Genomic DNA, 18,819 nt, shown 5'->3' with positions numbered 1-18,819 from the left:
GCCTGTTTTCTTCTAATTAAAGGTAGGAGAGCAGGAGAAAAGACTGGACATCTGGCTATATATTCACAATAGGTAGGATGGGTAAGTGACAGCAGCTCTTTGTATTTTCAGTAGAGACTAGGATGACTAAACACACGCAGAACTCAATAAGACAATGACTTTGCATAACTCAGATGTGGAAAAAAAGTAAATTAGGAAAAACTATCGAAGGTGAGATGTCAGCCGTTCCAGTAGTCATTAGAAAAATGTTTCTTAAGGTGTGTTCCACCAGGCATGGTGGTTCACACTTACAATTTCAACACTCTGGGAGGCTGAGGCAGGAAATTGGTAAGCTGAAACTAGCCTGGGTGATTTAGCGACTTAGCAAATAAAAACTATAAAAAGGGATGGATCTCAGTACAAAGGACCTGAGTTTAATTTCCAGTGGGGGTAAAACAAAACAAAACAAAACAAAAAAAAAAAACTGTTCAAGAGCTGTGTTTGTCAAACTACTGTACACACAAATCACCTGAAAATAATAATAAAATGCAGATTCTGAGTTGGTAGTTCTGAAAAAGAATCATAAAGCTCCCAGAAGATGTTGGTGCTATCAGTCCATGGACTATTTTTTTACCCTGTTTTCTTAACATGCTTATTGATGTAGAGGAAAACCTTCCTTTAGCATACTTTAAAACCCTCAGCACCCACTGGGGAGTGCGGCACGATTCACTAAACCTTTGGGAAAGCTGGCCCTCAGTTCCACATGAGCCAGGGCTCTTATCGTCTTTAATCAGGTCTAACTGTGAAAATGAGAGTGATTGTGTTGTCATTCTATTGCTATGACAAAATACTAGAAAGTATCAACTTAAAGGAGGAAAGATTTATTTTGGTTCATAGTTTCAGCTGATGGTTGTTTGACCCTGTGGCTTTTGGACCTGTAGTGAAGACATCAATCATGGTGAAAATATGTGATGGAGGAATCCTACTCCCCTTACTGCAGCCAGGAAGTGCACAGGATTTAAAAAAAAGGTTGGGAACAAGACATGGCCTTCAGCAGAATACCCCAAAGCACCTACTTCCTCCAACTAGGCCTCACCGCCTAAAGGTTCTGTTACCTCCTAATAATGTCATCCGTTGACAACCAAAGCTTTGGCAGATGGCTGGGGTGGGGGCTGCATTTCAGATCTAAGTCATAGCAACTATCAAGAGACGCCTGTCCAGCAAGTGTGATATTACTTTCACTTTACTTCTAGGTAAGGACATCTTTTCCTGAAGTGAATGAGAAGTTCCTGAGTGCATACTGCTTTTCGGGTACCTACATCCTCTCCCTCCTTCTACAAGGCTATCATTTTACAAACAGTTCCTTGAAGAACATTCATTTTATGGGCAAGGTAATTTGGGTAACTTTTTGGTTGTGGAGAAGTTAGGTGGTAGTGACCAAAGCAGGTTTAGGCTTAAAAAAGGTGAAAGTCAAGTTTTGCCCCATTCTGTTCTATTCCATTCATTCCATTCAAGTTGGTATTCTGTGTCAATCCCTTCTGGAAATATCAAGTAGGTATGGGTACTTCTCCAAGGAGAGCTACTTGAATTCTAAGAAACACCTTTCTGCCCATAGAATAAAGTAATTTTTATAAAACAATAAACAATGCAAAATTAAAGTAATATAACCGATTTTATTAACCACAATGGATTTGCATGCTGACTTAAAATCTCTCCCTACCCCATACAAGAAAAGGATGATCATAGTTTCTTGAGAGTAGTACAAGGCTTTTTCAGTTGTCTCCAACAAAAGTTGACCAACCTGATAGCTGTTTGTGAAGAAAGGGAGTGTCTATGAGAGGGGGCATTGCTTAGAAGCCAGGCTTAGTTAGTAAGGTGAGTCCTGAAGCAGCCTCACTGCTGTCTTTCACCATTGTGCCACCTGCAGGTATTCATCTGCTGCGGGACTCATTCTTGAAAAAGAGTAAGAGCAGTGTTTCTCTGCGTTTTTAAATGCATGTCCACTGGTGGTAAAAAGACTCTACCCTTTTAAAAATATAGTGATCTCAATAAACGAAAATATCAAAGGAGAGGATGCAATAGCTCCAAAGATACTAGTGCACTCTCTTCAGTGCTAACCTTGCTAAATTCAAATTCGTAGCTTTTCCTTGTTTTAGTACTCCAGATTTCCTTCCATTACAACAAATTATGTTTTATAAAAAATTTGAAAGATCTATGTCAAAGTTATGAGTGACATTCAGGGAAGTTGTATTTTGTATTCTTTGAACTCCAGTGCATGATCCAATGTTTCTAAGCGTTCCTGGACACATGTAATCAGATAAGATTCTATCCCCTGACAGATAAAGGTGAACCTTTTTAAATTTAATTATGTTTATTGGTACAATTTAGGTAGACATAATGATCCCATTCATCCTTTTATAAATTATTAACTCCTGATACTGACAACAGTTTGAACATAGAGGAAATTTCAACATAATAATTGGTTAGATAATGAATTGGCATAACCTTTTAGATTAGTTTTGACAGTACGTGCTAAGAGTCTTAAAATGCACACATCATTTTATCCATTTACTCCATTTCTAGGATTTTTAAATCACTGGGATATAGTGAATAAAAGTAAATGTATGAGGCAGTTCATGCCAGTGATGATGATATAGAAATGATGTAGAAATATCGTAAGATATTTGAAATAATGTTCACAAAGTATTGTTCAATGACTTATTCTGTGTTTTATTCCACTTTTTGTTTTAAAAAAGTGTTCATAGAGAATCTGAATAATGTGTCACAAAATGGAAAGAACAGTTTCAGGGTGGTTAAAGATGGATGGTCTTGACTTTTTTAGGCTTACACATACTTTCTAATTTTCTAATATGAATATGGATAAATCATTAATTAAAAACATTATTATTCAAAGGCCATATATATTCCATTAAATTCTGAGGTGACTGGGTGATATTCCTAGGAGGAGAGGAGACTCAGAGCATGTTTTTACTATTTAATAAGAAACTTTTCTTGTGCACACACGTAGTCTTCCAATTTCTATAAAATAAGGTAAGATTAATTTCACTAGGGAAAAACTAGTGAAACCCTGGTTTTATATGGATGAATGTCCTGGCCTGACAAGATATTAAAGGCCAAAGAGTATCATTCCATTATCCTTTTGTTTGCTTCCTGTCATCTCCCCTCATGCATCTTCCCCATCTCCCACTTTTGTACAAATAAGAAAATAAAATGCAAAGCTCCAATGGTTTGAGTGAAGTTTTTCTAGCCAAGAGAATTGGGCGATCATCACCAAATTCCTTTCTGAGCCTTAGGAATATAGTAGTGAGGTTCCAAACTTTCTTCTAATCTCTTGCTGATATTTTCTCCATACCGAATCCCAAGAATAGAATATAAAATCAATCAATTTAGATAACTGCACAGGGTACTGTCCACTTACTTGTTGCTCATTGTTATACTGAAGTTGCATGAAAACTAGTTTATCTTCGTGGACCCAAAAAAAACCCCAGATTTTTATAACTGTTTGCAGATTGAGGGCAGCAGCGCTGGATGGACTTTGGGCTACATGCTGAACCTGACCAACATGATTCCAGCTGAGAAGCCATGGACTACACCTCTCTCCCACTCCACTTATGTCTTCCTCATGGTCTTCTTTTCCCTGATACTGGTTGCCGGGATCATTACAGGCTTGGTTATATTTAAAAATCCTTCATATTTCTGGAAAGAAATGGTATAGCAAAAGCAGCTCAAACCTACTGGCTGGAATGGGAAAAATATTTTCCCAGGGAGTGCTTTCCTCCACACAACTGTGTGCAAGTTCCTCCTTCCCTAACTGCTAGGGCCAGTCTTGACCAGCATGAAACACCTTTGGCTTTTGCTGAAGAATTTCCTTGGGAGATATTCACCATCTTCTGGCTCAAGGATTTCCTGGCTGATGTGGTCTTTTTCCTTTGTACTCTGTGCTTATGTAAGTTATAAAGACTTGGCATCTTTTGTGATTTTTGCTTTATAAAAGAACAATACTGACTTTGTCAAGAAGAACTGAGAATTCTGAGTCTTGTGCTGGGAAATCAAACTAGTTACTAGAAAAATCTCAGGAACTGGTTCGGTCATGCTCTTTAAAAATTCCACTCTCCTGTTTCACATATATTAAGAAAGCCATATAATATCTTTGAAGAGACCAGATACGTATTCCATTCTAAGCCTGCTCTTTGGGTAAGAGAATTGTTTTAGATAGGCAAATGCATGCTAAGACCAAAAAGTTTTACAAGGGAATCTGTGTGCTCATGAAGTTAATATTATTCTGAATCTCCTTTATATAGGTAGGAATGAGTTACATATTCCTGAGTTATGCCAAAATGCCACCAAGTACAACACACAGTCTAGAGATTTTTAAAAAGAAGATGGGTTCTGTGGACTTTTAGATATTAGGACGTAATATGTGGTAGGTATATACATGTTAAAAAGAAAAATATAGTTACAACTCAAGTTTGGTAAAAATTTATCCTCCAATGATTTTGAAGTTTTTATTATATCATACACATAACATATAATTCACTGTGTTAACATTCAGATGGTACAATTTAGTACATTTACAATGTTCTGCAGATATCATCACTGTTTGGTTCTGCATTTCGTCACCAAATAGTTGGCTGGAAAAAAAGAACTGTATTTGGGCATGTTTAAACCCCAGACCTTTTTTTTTTTATTATTTGTACCAGGGATCGAACTTACAGCTGCCTGCTTGCAAGTCAGGTGCTTATGCTGCTGAGCTAAATCCTCAGCCCCTAAACCCCACACCTTTTCCCTAATAGTTAAATGTGCCAACCAACTGCAGCATAAAGATGAAACATCAAGTTTTAAAGCCATGCCACATGTTGTTGTCACAAGTTTAATTTTAGTGAGAGGATTCTATGCCTTTTCCATGTTGTTGTATATATACATTAAAATGTGCTGGGAACCATGTCTGTCACACACACATGGGTTTTATTTACTTTTCCCATACAATATTTCATAGAAGTGGCTATGGATCTTATTATAGAAACATGAAGAGATCCTATACCTCTTGCCCCTTAAGGATTAGCAGTTACCTGTTTAGCAGGGTTGGGGGGTGATATACTATTCCCACCTTAACCCAAACTATTTGTTCATCTGTGGATCTGAAGACTGAGTATTGAGCTGATAAGAGAGGAAAAGTTATCTCACAAACTAAATGCCAATGTCTCTTTATCTCTGGAACAATAGAGGTATACTTAATAACAGTCAGGTGAACACAGAATTAATGAAGCTGTGGACAAGAACTATTTTTTTTTCTGCTACTCAGTTTAATTTGCTGAACCTTGTAATCAAAGCTGAGAAGCCAAACTGGTATGTTCAAGCTCTCTTTTTTGGTGGCAATTGGTTATATTAGTATAGCTGCTATTAACTGAGCATATTGGCAGTATATTAATACTCTGTACTCAAGTGCATTGTGTTCATTTCCTCCTTTTATCCTCATGACAATCTGAAAAATGTAGCTGTTAGCACTCCTGATGCCTGTGACAGAGCTGAAACTCAAATTCACATTTTCTGCCCCATGTTTACTGTTTTTTGCTTTACTAAACACTTTCCCTCAGAAAGTTTGAATTGGAATTGACAAGTTTCCTTCAGAGAGCATAAATCCTTTCTCGCTTCTTTATTTTTGTCGATTTAAAACACACAAACTCTTTTGGATATTTGGGAGCTAACCTCCACTTGTCAAAAACCTCAAAATATGGAGATAATCAATAGGCACAACATAACGTCAGTTCTATTGGAGGGAATGTTGATTTTGAGGCAGATACAGGAATCTTCTTGTGGGCAGGCTGGTTGGACTCAAATAAAATGGGCCACTATCAATTAATTTTAATGTTGGTCCTAGTCACTGACTATAGTTAATTACTATTCGTCCCTAAACTTTCACCCAGAACTCAAAACTTGATTCTGATAACCTTATTTATTTATGAGGTAGGAAAATATTATTTTTATGAACTCACAGTGGTTACTGCTGTAGACAAAGTAATGGGACTACATAGTTAGACTATATGGATATTGATGGAGGGAGAGAGAGGTTTCAACTCATCCAATTCTTAATTAGTGAGAAATACAAAATGTGATATAAATAAAAAAATTAAACCTATACATCATTTTAATGTTGCTAACACTTGGACTAATGTTAAGATTCCTCAAAGAAACAGATGCTATACTTCAAACCAAGGAGAGTTTAACAAAGTGACTGAATGTAAGACATTCTCATTTCAACAAGTATTCAATATAAAAGTTATTGAATTTTTAAATATTAAAATCTGTACTCTATATTATATTTACAGAATATTTTCATTAGACTAATCACATTCCAAGTGCTATAGATGGCTAGTGGCTAACACATTAAACAGCATATGTATAAAGATATATACTTAAAGCTAAAAAGAAATGAACATTTACTGTCTTTCCCTTGGAGAAAGGAGAGTTAACAACTAAAGTTGCAGTAACATTTGGTACTACATTACATATGAAGTTTTCTGTTATTCTTATTTGTGCTTTGTAGCAATTTTGCTTCATTTGTAAAGTTTTGCTGCCTTCTTGTGGAGAAACAGATACTTGTTATTTGGGCCAAGATGATCAATGAGAGACTTTGGGAAATTTTTCTGGGATTCAGAGATAATCCTTGATGCTTGCATTCCTCAAAATATAAATTTGAATATTAAAAATCAGCCTTTTCATAGCTCATGTAAGAGTAAAATTACTTTTAAAATACATTCCCATTTATTTTCAGTTTCGTTGGTCTGGTTTCTCTCTGATCCAAATTCAAATAGTATTTTGTTGGAACATGATTGTTGCTTATAACTAGCTGTATTCAGTAACTATATACTTCTTTTAGTTGGTATTTTTATTTTTATAACAGCTTCAAAGTTTGGGTGGCTTAGCACAATAAACAGGGAGTAGGCTTGCATCGGTCTGGTTACTTCTGTCTCTTGTTCTCCTTGTCCAGTGGCTTCATGGGGCATGTTCTCATGATAAATTCAGGGCTAATGAAAGTGAGGGGAATCTAGGAAATCTCTTATGGTCTTGAACAGGACAGGCCCTTTGTCACTTTCACCCGCTTTCTTGGGACCAAAAAAAAAAATCATATGATCAATATCAGCAAATTAGACAAATGCTTAGAAGAATGACAAGTCATGTAGCAAAAGGCGTTGACAGTACGAACACAGGAAAGGAGTGAAGCATTGGGCAAAATAACATGATATATCCCAGTGTCTCACAAACTGACATGTAAAGTGTGTTTCCTATAAATTGCAATTTACTTACCTCATTGTAGTGGTTTGGATCTTAAATATTCCCCTAAATCTCATGTGGTCAAGGCTTGCTTCCCAGCTGGTGGTGCTATTATGAAAAGTGGGACATCATTAGAGGACATAGGTCATAGGTCATTCCCTTGAAAAGCAAATATTATCCCCAGGTCTCCCTATCCTTCTCCTTCCCAGATACCATGAGGTGAGCACTTCTGTTCCACCATACCCTCTGCCATGATGCTGTGCCTCAGCATGGGCCGAGAAATGATGGTGCCACATGGCCATGGGCTGAGACCTCGGAATGTTTGTGCCAAAATAAACCTTTCTTCTTTCTGCATCGCCTTTCTCAGGTATTTTGTCACAGTAACAAAAAGCTGGCTAAACACACTTGTGTTGTAATATTTTCTGGAAAAAGGTAACTTTTTTTTACAGTCTTAACCAAGATTCTCTGGCAGCCCCCAAACTAGCTTATCATTCTACACTGGTAGATTTCCTAAGCATCTGTGTGTCTATTTATTTTTCTTACATTATGTTTAGGACAATGTATTAGCTAATACCCACTTTTTATTTGCACATGAATCTAATATAATTGAACACAATCTGTTTTATCACATATGTAATAGATTTTTCAATAAAGGGGAAAGAGGTACCTAGATGACATTATCTTTACATAAGCAGCCTTCAAGATTATTGGTTAGATGAGGCCTTTTGCTTTTTTCCAATTAGATAAATTTCTTTCTAAATTTGATTGATACAACAGTGGCATTACCATTATCAGCAATAGAGTTAAGTTTTTGTTTGTATATCTGTTTTGCATGTATGCTAAATAGTGAAAATCACCAGAACACACAGATTAGATAGTGGCAAGGGAGACATATCATTGCGATGAAATTCTTACAATGAGGAGTGAGGAAAGTCATGGAGACCTGACTGGAATTGGTGTGTTTCTGGGATGAGCTAAATTGATCTCTCAGCCTAACATGGACCTTCCTGCCATATTCTACTCTGAGTAATGCTACCACTACCTCCACCAATTAAGCCAAAATCAACTCCATCCATAGAATCTGTTCATCATGCTTCTGTAACATTTTCTATTTTGATTCTCTCTTCCAATCTTATTGGAATCACCTTAGTAAAGATGTGTGCTGTCTTTCATCTGTGCTGATACCAGGAATTGTGATTTTGCTTCTAATCATTGCTACTGGGCTAATCTTTACTAAAGCAGGCTTAATTACATTTGTCCCCCAAATGAAATCGTTGATAACTTTCTATTATGTTCAAAATAAAACCAAACTTCCTGGCAGATATGAAATACTTTAAAAATCCATGGCTACCAGCTCTCCTCCAGCTCACATTCCATTTTACCCCATTGATGTTCCTTCCCTACACTCAGGCAAGGAGACTGATTATTCCTCTGACACTATTCAGATTCTCTCAACTTGGTACCCTTCCCCTCCTCTGTCTTTAAAGCTCGCCTCATTTCGTGAAGGCCACCAAATCACCAAGTCAGAATGATTCCTTGGTTCCCCTAGCTTTTAATTTTTTCCTCCCTTAGAAAATCCAGACAGTTCTGGTCAGTATTTGGATATTCCTTGGGGCAAAATATGTGACCTATTTCTTTTGGAAAAATAAGGCTCTGTTAACCTAAATTACAGTCCTAGCCAATTTTCCTTCCTTCCAGGCCACGGATTTTTTTCTTATCTACTACTTCACTGCTGTCCTTAAAAAGCAGCATCTTCTACCATGGGCCAACTCAAGGGCCACTGACAAGGCTTACTTTTCTTTCACAATTCTTTTGTGTCTGTGTTAGTTTTCCATGCCTCAGGAGAGTCCTCCCTGCCTGGCCCTCTTCTTGGAGTCACCACTGCCTCATACTCAGTGCCTGCAGCCCCTCAAGGGTTTCTCCCAGCTCTCTTGCCCTTCTGTGAGCCTTGAGGGTATTATGTCCCACTACCTGCTGCACACCCTTGGAGGTCCAAGAGGTGCATGGTACGTTATGCTGGAACACGTGCAAGCTTTTAAAAACTGTTAAAAGTTTAGCTTGTTTCTTAGCATTCCTATCTATGGAAGATTTTCTCTCCAGTCTATTAAAGATGAAAACAAGTCACTTTCAGGGATTTAATTCAGATAGCTTTTTAACAAAATATGATTTTGTACTATAACCATCTGGTTAGAATTTATAATTTCTTGCCATATGCACACTTATTTTGTTCTTATCTACTACTTCACTGCTGTCCTTAAAAATCAGCTTATTCAACCATGCACAGTGAGTAAATAAATTATCTGGAAATTGATTTTAAAATTTTAGAACATTTTATTTTTAATTATTGTTTTAAATTAACAAATAATAATTGCATGTTATTTATAGAGGATAGTGGGATGCTCTGATCTGTTTATACACTGCAGATTCAATCAAACTATTTAACATATTTACGTAGACAACTTACCAGGTTTTTATAATGAAAACAAAAATCTATTCTTTTAGCAGGAAATCATTCATTCTTTTACAATGTTTGCAAGCAGATATGCAATTCATTATCATATGTAACTAAAAGTCTCATTAAATCAAATAAATTTCCAGTTTTCAAAAAGCAACAATTATTTTTATTGGAGTTTCCTCCAATATACCAATAGTCTTTTTAAAAAAAAATAGAAACATAATGTAGATTAGCAGTAACCAAACTTTCTGACACAAGGGACTGGTTTTATGGAAGTTAATTTTTTCATAGCAAGGGATAAGTATCAAAGGTAAATAGGTTTAGAATGTTGTCAGAAAACAAACAAGCTGTGCTACCCACGGCACCTGTATGTAATCCTACTATTCTGGGAAGTTGAGGCAAAAGGCTTATAAATTTGAGCCCAGTTTGGGTAATCTAACACTTTACTGAGACCCTGTTTCAAAATATAAAAAAAGGGTTGGGAGTGTGGCCCTTTTGGAAGTGAAAAGGATCAAGATGTGCTATGTGCATATGCATCAACTGCCCAGAAGGAATGTATATATTGCAAACACATGTTAATTTTCAAAAATTACACAAACTTAAAATTAAAAAGAATCTAATGCTGTCCTTTATCAGCTGGTGGCAGGACTTGTATGATCATGTAAGTGATGGAAAGGAACTATAGATACAGATGAAGCTTCTCTTCCTTGCCTGCAGCTCACATCTTGCTAGTCAAACTTGCTCCTAACTGGCCGTGATGCTGACAGGTGGACAGTTTTATAATTACAGAATGATATTTTGATATGCAACTTATTCGTTTAATTATGAAATGATTGTTTTGCCAAGTGTCACTGAAGAGGAGGGAAAGGAGAAATAGACTGTATGTATGAATGACCAACAGTTTTTAAAATTAATACTCAGCACTGATTCTTTTTTTTCTTGATGGTAAAAATATAATTCTCCTTTATAGCTCTATAGTCTATAGGAATACTGTAATTGTAGTCAAAATCTTAAAAAACACGACCTTTTTCTCTAAAATGGTTAACAACTATTAAAATTCACAGAGATACACACATTCATGTGAAGAATATGATATGCAACTTCTGACCTGAATAATTAAATCTTCTTGAAGGATGCATTTTTTTACTGAGACAACCAATCTACTGCTATAAGAGAAACAAGTTATTTTTACATTATTACTAAAATTTTAAAATATTTACTGAAGTACACTAATATTGCACATATCTAAGTGTCCAGTGCAAAGCTGCTTCAATTATTATTATTTTGCCAATCTTAGTAAATAAGTGCTGGTTATAATCTCAAATGGAACAGCATTCGAGCTTCTTGAAGAGTACTGTACCAAAAGAAGAAAAATGTATTCTTTTTACTGACAGTCAAATGGTAAAGACGGGCAAAATCAGTCCATGATACATGACGGTAAACTAAATAGGGGATACAGAAAGATGCACTTTGCTGACTAAAATTCAAGGAAATAGACATTTTGTAGGCTCTGTTCATCCTGCAGGGAGGACCAGACTATAGCGGCTCTGCTTATCTACTCCTTTTTAAATTATGCAGTTAAAGAGAATAACAATACTCTTGGTATAGCAGCAAATCAGTGGGTATACTACTTAATGACAGTCTCTTCTAGAATAACACTGAGGAGCAGGGTAATGATAATGAATCATTACTTTAAATTATAACTTTTGCTTTTCACTCCTCAGTTTACATCTTGATGCCTTTCTTCATAACCTCCACTAAGTCATAGATTTATGGATTCCAGTAGGTTTTAAATACATGTTTTAGTGTATTTATGACAGTCTCTTCTTACCCACTCTTTAATAAACTATATTATATTGACCCATCAGTCGTAGGTCAGTTAAAAGAAAGCCAGTAAAGCAATCTATTTTATCTGTCATTTCCTTTATTTTTTCTCACAAATTTATTTTTTTGGTGTATCTAAACCTTTCTTTTAGGTCTGTCTCCTTTATTGGAATAATTTTGAGTCATTTTAAATGCTGTATATAGTAGCTAAAGAAGTGAGACAAGCAAGAAAACTGAACTTGCACTCTTTCATATAGTATAATTGTAACTGGACCTCAGATTTAAACTGACAGGAGGGAACTGACAGCCATCTTGGATACTGGATTTTGCTGACCAATCTTGTCTTTTATCTTGTCCAGTGGAACACAATGGACTAGGGCTAGGATATTAACTCATAATGATGAAACAGCCAAGTTATAAGGTAAAAAAAAAATTTCTGGATTAATTGGTACAAAATGCTAACCACTAGAAACTTAGGCGCAGATGAACTGATTAATTGGTTTTGGAACTCTCAGCCATAGCAGAGAAGTGACAGTCATGTAAAGATGTCATGGCCAGGCCTGTCAGTGGTTTTATATAAACCCAGAATATATGTGAATCCATGAAATATTTGTTTTTAAAGATGCTTATGTGTCAGTGGTAATGATTAAAGGGGTAGGCTTGATGAAGATAGTCACATAGTCAAATCAGTGTTACCTCTGACTTCTGCCTCATTGGAGATGTCAAAACATTAGTGATTAGCAAAAGTATGAACATTTTGTGATCAAAATCTTAGTATCTTTTGGACAGGGCAGCACATGTCTATAACCCCAGCATGCAGGAAGCAGAGGTAGGAGGATCACCATGAGTTGGAGGCCACCATGGGCTACATAGTGAGAACCTGCTTCAAACAACAGCAACAGAAACGAGAAAAATCTCAATATATCTCAAGTGTCTCTTTTTGGGCATGCTTTCACCATACCAGTGTTCATGAAAATTCCCATGCCTTCACACCGAACTATTGTTGACAGCATCCTAATCTTTATGTATCATTTTGAAGGTACCAATGATTAGTAAGATTTTACTTTTCCCAGAATTGTGTGCAAGGGGATAATATGCTATTAATCCTTAGTATGTTAACAAAAGATAAATGCTACCATATTAGCAAATTTCCTTTATTCTATTCTGCGGGACACATGACAACTTTGGGATAGTATCAGCTAATTTAGGTTACATCTCATTTTCATTTTTCTTCTTTGTATCTGCTTATGAGCCAAAACTTTTTTCCAATGTACTCTTGTAGATTTCCAAATGAAGGTATACAGGCATTAAGCGATAAATTTTTCAAAAACTGGAACAACACATTTTATAGCATCTTTTCATTTAAAGGAATTTTTCATAATTATATTACTTTCATCACAGTTTTTTGGATGCATTTAACAAAGTTTCACATGAAAATTTCTCTAATGAACCTTCTCAATCTATAAAATGAACAATTAATCTAATAAATATGGCTGATGACATGCTAATTTGTTACAATGACTTCATGCCAAAAGAAACTCACATCTATTGTATGTATTATTTACTCCTAAAACTACAAGCGGAGCTTGTAACATAAAAATACTTATGATATGAATCACATATTTAGGCTATTTTTAAAAAAGTTTGGGCTTTTAAAGTAAAGCTACTATAAATGCTCATGGCATGTGTTTGTATAAGCAAAACTTCACATCTCTGGGATAAATGCTTAAGTGCAACTGCTGGGTCATGTACTGTTTGTTTTTAGATAAGGAATTGTCAAACTGTTCTATTACATAAAAATACACCAACTTGAAACAGATAAAAATAGGAATAGACAGCACATAGAATGAAGACAATTTAAATATTAAAAACCCAGGATGCCAGCAACCAATGTGCGAAGAATCCAGGACCCAGAAATCAGCTCCACCAGAGGAATTCAGGTATCTGGCCCCTCCCTCTACACCACAGACCAGCAACTAGTGTGGAAGAATCCAAGACTCAATAACCAGCCCTTTTTCTCTCAATTTTCTTTTTTTTCCTTTCTCTCTCTCCATCTTTTTCCTTTTTCATGCTTCTTCCTTTTTCTTTCTTTTCATTCTTTTTTTCCTCTCTTTTCTAAATGACTGGGAAGAACTCCAGGCATAGAAAACTAATCCCATCCACCAAATGCAGAGACCCAATTTCAGATAATCCCTTGAATACTTCTTTCTTTTCTACCCTTTTCTCTAGTTTCCCAAACCTTGTGTAACCACCCCTTTCCTCCAGCCTTGTTTATACTTCCTTCCCAGTTGTCTTTATTTTATACACTATCCTCCCTAAATCTTCCCATCACCGGACGAAACCATTTCACCAAAGGGAAACACTTTGTGTACAAACTCCTAATTTACCACTGGTTCAGTTCTATAACTACAGACCTTTACCCTATGGTCTAAAGTACAAAATCAATAGCTATCACAGTTTGTCATTTTCTAAATTGTGCTTCATGCTATTGCTATTGTCACTTTTACCACTTTAGCTAGGATATCATATCTCTTGTAACCAGTTCTCTTTTCTTCTGTAAAATACTGGGAAGCTCTGGGGCAATAACACAGTCCTATATCAAAGGTCTGGGGACCAAGCCAAACAGATACCAACATCCCACTTTTAATTGGAAAGGTAGGCTCTTGGGACAGATACAAATAAGAATTTTCTACACATAGAAGATAATCCTGAAGGACAGGGACACTGTTTTTCCTACAGGGGGCACTGATAGTAGTGATCTAGCTGCCTACTACAAAAACACAGGGATCATCACAGGAAAAAAAAATTTTTTTTGAAATATAAAATGACAACATAAAAAAAAATGCAATCTCAGATCTCCAGCCCACACAAAATAAGTCCGGGAGACATCAGCATAGAAGAAACTGAAATTTCTGAAATGATAGCAACTAAAGAAAAGAAACAAATCCATGAGGCTATATAGGAAGTCAGAAATCTTTCAGGTAAATAAATGTCAGTGATTATAAAGGAATTGCTTGGCAAATATAGAGACAGATTTAAAAAATAGATGACACTAGGAAGAGGATGGAACCATGATCAACATAGGAAGCAAAAGCATGAAATGGAAGCAAACATCCAGAAAATTAAAAATTCCACTGAAAGCTGACAAAACCACTTGAACCAAACTGAAGACAGACTTTCAGACCTTTAAGACAGGATCACAGCTAGAATAATGAAAAGAAAGGTGTCTTGAAAGTAACAGATCAGGGAATAACAATCCAAAAGCTATGACAGAATGCAAAGAAAAATAATATAAGAGTAAGTGGTGTCAATCAAAAAGGTGTCAACACAAATGAAATTAAATAATGCTTTATAGAAGTAATAACACAAAATTTCCCAAGCATGGGAAAAGAATATGATATACAGATAAGTGAGACATATAAAACCCCAATTAGCTATGACTAAAATAAATCTACACCTAAACAAAAATTTCAGAAATTCAGCACAAGAACAGAATATTAAAATCTGTTAGAGAAAAGAAACAGATCACCTATAACATCCATCAGAATCATACAAGACTTCTCAGCACAAAGCCTGAAGACAAGAGCTTAGAGTAAAGCATTTCATGTCCTGAGATAAAACAACTTCCAACACAGATTGATGTACCCTGCAAAACTATCTTTCATAATTAATGGAGAAATACAATATGAACATGACAAAAAACACCTGAAGGAATTCATGTCCATGAAACCAATCATACAAACAGTACTGATATTTTAGACAGAAAAATAAACACAACTCCAAGAACAACAGAAACAAATCATCAGGCAGAACAAGCAATTAAACACAGGGGAAAAGCAGGGAACCAACAGCAGGAAAATAACATGACAGGGATAAGCCAATATATATCAGTTATAATCATCAATGTAAATAGCCTCAATTCACCAATCAAAAGAAATAGACTGGCACAATGGATCAAGAAAGAAAATCCAACAATATGCTGTATACAAGAAATACACTTAAAAAGAAATTCAAAGACTGAGAGTCAAAGGATAGAAAACAATACTCCATGCAACAGGAACCCAGAAAAATGCAGTGAGTAGCTGCAGACAATGTGAACTTCAAACCAAGAATGATCACAAAATATAAAGAAGCTCACTACATTATTTTTTAGTGAAAAATTCAAGAGGAAGTAATTGTTACTATAATATTATAATTGTTGTTATAAATATATATGGGACCACTCAACTGTATAAGACAACTATATGGCACTCAACTATATAAGACAAATATTAATAGATGTAAAAAATAAAATAAGCAATAACATAATTGTTACAAGGGTCCTTATACCCCATTGCCACAAACAACTAGACAAAAATATCAGCAAAGAAATAATAGAACTGAACCAAACTTGTGAACAAATGGACTGCTAGATGTTTACAATGTTTCACCCAACAACATCAAAATCAACATTCTTCTCAGATGCACACAGGGTATTCTCTAATACAGACCATGCTTATTAGAGAATACAGCCCACAGAACATGCTTAAATAAATGCAAAGGAACTGAAGTTATGCCATGCATATTATCTGACTATAGTGCAATAGAATTGGAAATTAATGACAAAAGAAACCACAAAAACTCCATGAAGACATGGAAATTATATAATACCCAATGAACAACTAATGAGCCACAGGTCAAATTAAAGAGGACATTAAACAATACTTACAATCAAGCAAAAATGCATATATAACATACCAAAAACCGTAATATGCAATGAAAGTAGTCCTAAGAAGGAAATTTATAGTGCTGAACACTCACATTGGGAAAACGGAATAAGCACAAAAAACCTAACGCTGTACCTCAAGCTTCTAGAAACAGAGGAGCAAGTCAAGCCAAAAGTTCACGAAAGAAAAGAAATTATAAAGATCAGAGCAGAAATTAATGTAATTGAGACAAAGAAAACAATACAAAGAATTAATATATGTAAGAGCTGGTTCTTTGAAGGAATAAACAAAATTGACAAACACCTAGCCAACTTTATCAAAACAAAAGAAAGAAAAAAAACTCAAATGCATGCAAAGAAGAATGAACTATTTTCTATGCAGTTTGATTTTTCTTCATGAATTCTCTACCTACCCCTATGTCTTCAAGATTTCTACCTACTTTGTTTTCCAGCAGATTTAGTGTTTCTGTTCTAATGTTCAGATCTTTGACTCATTTTTGACATTAATGCATGTTGATAGACATCAATCTAGTTTTAGTTTTCAACATGTGAAAAGCCAATTTTTCCAGTACCACTTATTAAACAGGCTGTCTTTCTTCCAGTGGACATGTTTGGCCCCTTTGTCAAAGATAAGATGGCCGAGTGTGTTCGTAGTTGTGGTTATATCTTCTAATCTACTCCATTGATCTTCAGGTCTGTTTTTATTCCAGTACCATGCTGATTTTTTATTTGGTTGGTCTGTCTCTGTGTGACAATGGGGTGTTAAGATCCTCTGTTATAACTGTATTATTGCTTGATTTTTTCAAGTCTATTAAGATTTGTCTTACATAGTTGGGTGCTCCCATATTTGGTGCTTATATATTTGTGATGTTATCTCTTCCTCTTCAAGTTTTCCCCTAAGGAGTATGTAGTAATCTTCTTTATTTCTTTTGATCATTCTTGGTTTGAGGTTCACATTGTCTGCAAACAGAATAGCTACCCCTGCTTTGGGGGGGGGTTCTGTTGCATAAAGTATTGTATTTCCATCTTTTGACTTTTAGCCTATGAGTTTCCTTTTGAGTTAAATGTGTTTTTTGTACACAGCATATTGCTAGATTGTGTTCCTTAATCCACTCTGCCAATCTGTTTCTTTTGATTGGTGAGTTGAGACCATTTATACTGATGGATATAACAGACATGTACTGACATCTTTTTCATGTTATCTTTCTGTTGTTGGTTTTCTATTGTTTTCTGTTTAATTGCTTGCCCTACTTAGTGGTTTCCTTCTGCTATTGTTCTTGGAATTGTAATTATCTTTATCTCTTTCTAGGGTACCTTTTTAGTGTTGTTTTGGTGGTCATGAATTTCTTCAGGTGTTCTTTGTCGTGGAAGTATCTTGTTTCTCCATCAGTTTTCAATGGTAGTTTTGCAGGATAGATCAATCTGGTTTGGAAGTTTTCATTCAGGACTTGAAATGTTTCACTCCAAGCTCTTCTTGACTTGAAGGTTTTTGTTAAGAAGTCTGCCATGATTCTGAAAGGCTTTCCATATTAGATGATGTTTCTTTTCTCTGACACCTTTATTATTGTGTTCCTGCGCTGAATTTCTGAGATCGTAACTATATATCTGGGTATAGACTTATTTTGGTCATGGCTATTTGGAGTCCTAGGTGAGTGATTTATCTGTATATCAGATTCTTTTCCCATGTTTGAGAAATTTTCTATTATTTCTGTAAATAACCTTATGCCATTTGTGTCAATTCCTGTTTTTTAATTTTTCTCTTTGTATTATCTTGCACCTACTGAATAGTTTTTTTTCCTGGCTCCTTGTTATTTTTAAGGTATCTTTTCTTTTGTAATCATAAGCTTCCATCCTGTCTTCAAGGTCTGAGAGTCTGTCTTCTGCTTCAATCAAGCAGTTTTGCCAGCTTTCGATGGAATTTTTAATTTCCTGAATATTCTTTTGAATCTGTTTCATGCATTCTAATTGTCTTATATTGTTAATTCAAGGTTTCCATCATTTTCTTATGTTCCTCTATTTTTTATGTAGATCTTCTTTAGATACATTCAACATTTCTTTCATAATATTTGTCATTTCTTTTTTTACCTGGGAGATTATTGGGATCTGATTTCCTCTATAGCTTCATGGAGTTGTTTCTTTACTTCAGTTGCTATCATTTCAGAATTCAGTTGTGAGACTTCCAGTGTCTTCCATTTCAGTGTCTTTTGGGCTTGTGCTTGGTAGGCTGGAAGGGCTGAGACTGCATCTTGCTCTTTTGTTTTCTCATTTTCTTCTGGGACCTGTGTGGCTGGCTAGGCACCCTCTTGATGTATTGCACTGGAATGCTGCACTGTGCAAAGCTTCAATCCTCCAATATCCACTGGCTATGTGGGCACACCTCCAAACTCTGGCACCAGAGCCTTGTGCTCTGTGTGACCTGTGAGGCTGACCAGGCATTCTCCCAGTAGATTACACTATGGTTCTAGGCTGGGCAGAGTTCAGATCCTTCATGCAGGTAACAAGGATGCACCCTGGAGTGTGGCAACAAGGCCCTTGCATCTGGCTGGGTGGAGCTCAGAACCTC

General features: G+C 35.8%; 1 protein-coding gene across 2 annotated transcripts in view; it reads left to right on the top strand.

Moving 5' to 3' along the window:
• Positions 1-6,949, top strand: part of Entpd1 (ectonucleoside triphosphate diphosphohydrolase 1) — an 83,942-nt gene extending 76,993 nt beyond the window's left edge. For both annotated transcript variants that reach the window (XM_003479762.5, XM_063245165.1), the window contains 2 exons: positions 1,233-1,370; positions 3,509-6,949. In XM_003479762.5, coding sequence (XP_003479810.2) covers positions 1,233-1,370; positions 3,509-3,715 — 345 coding nt within the window. In that variant the 3' untranslated portion in view covers positions 3,716-6,949. The remainder of the gene's footprint in view (positions 1-1,232; positions 1,371-3,508) is intronic.
• The last annotated feature ends 11,870 nt before the right edge of the window (positions 6,950-18,819 follow it).

Source organism: Cavia porcellus, unplaced genomic scaffold, assembly GCF_034190915.1.
Source record: "Cavia porcellus strain 051 isolate PalLab524CR breed Dunkin Hartley unplaced genomic scaffold, mCavPor4.1 scaffold_2, whole genome shotgun sequence".
Classification (NCBI taxonomy): domain Eukaryota; kingdom Metazoa; phylum Chordata; class Mammalia; order Rodentia; family Caviidae; genus Cavia; species Cavia porcellus.
This window is presented reverse-complemented; position numbering and strand designations above follow the sequence as displayed.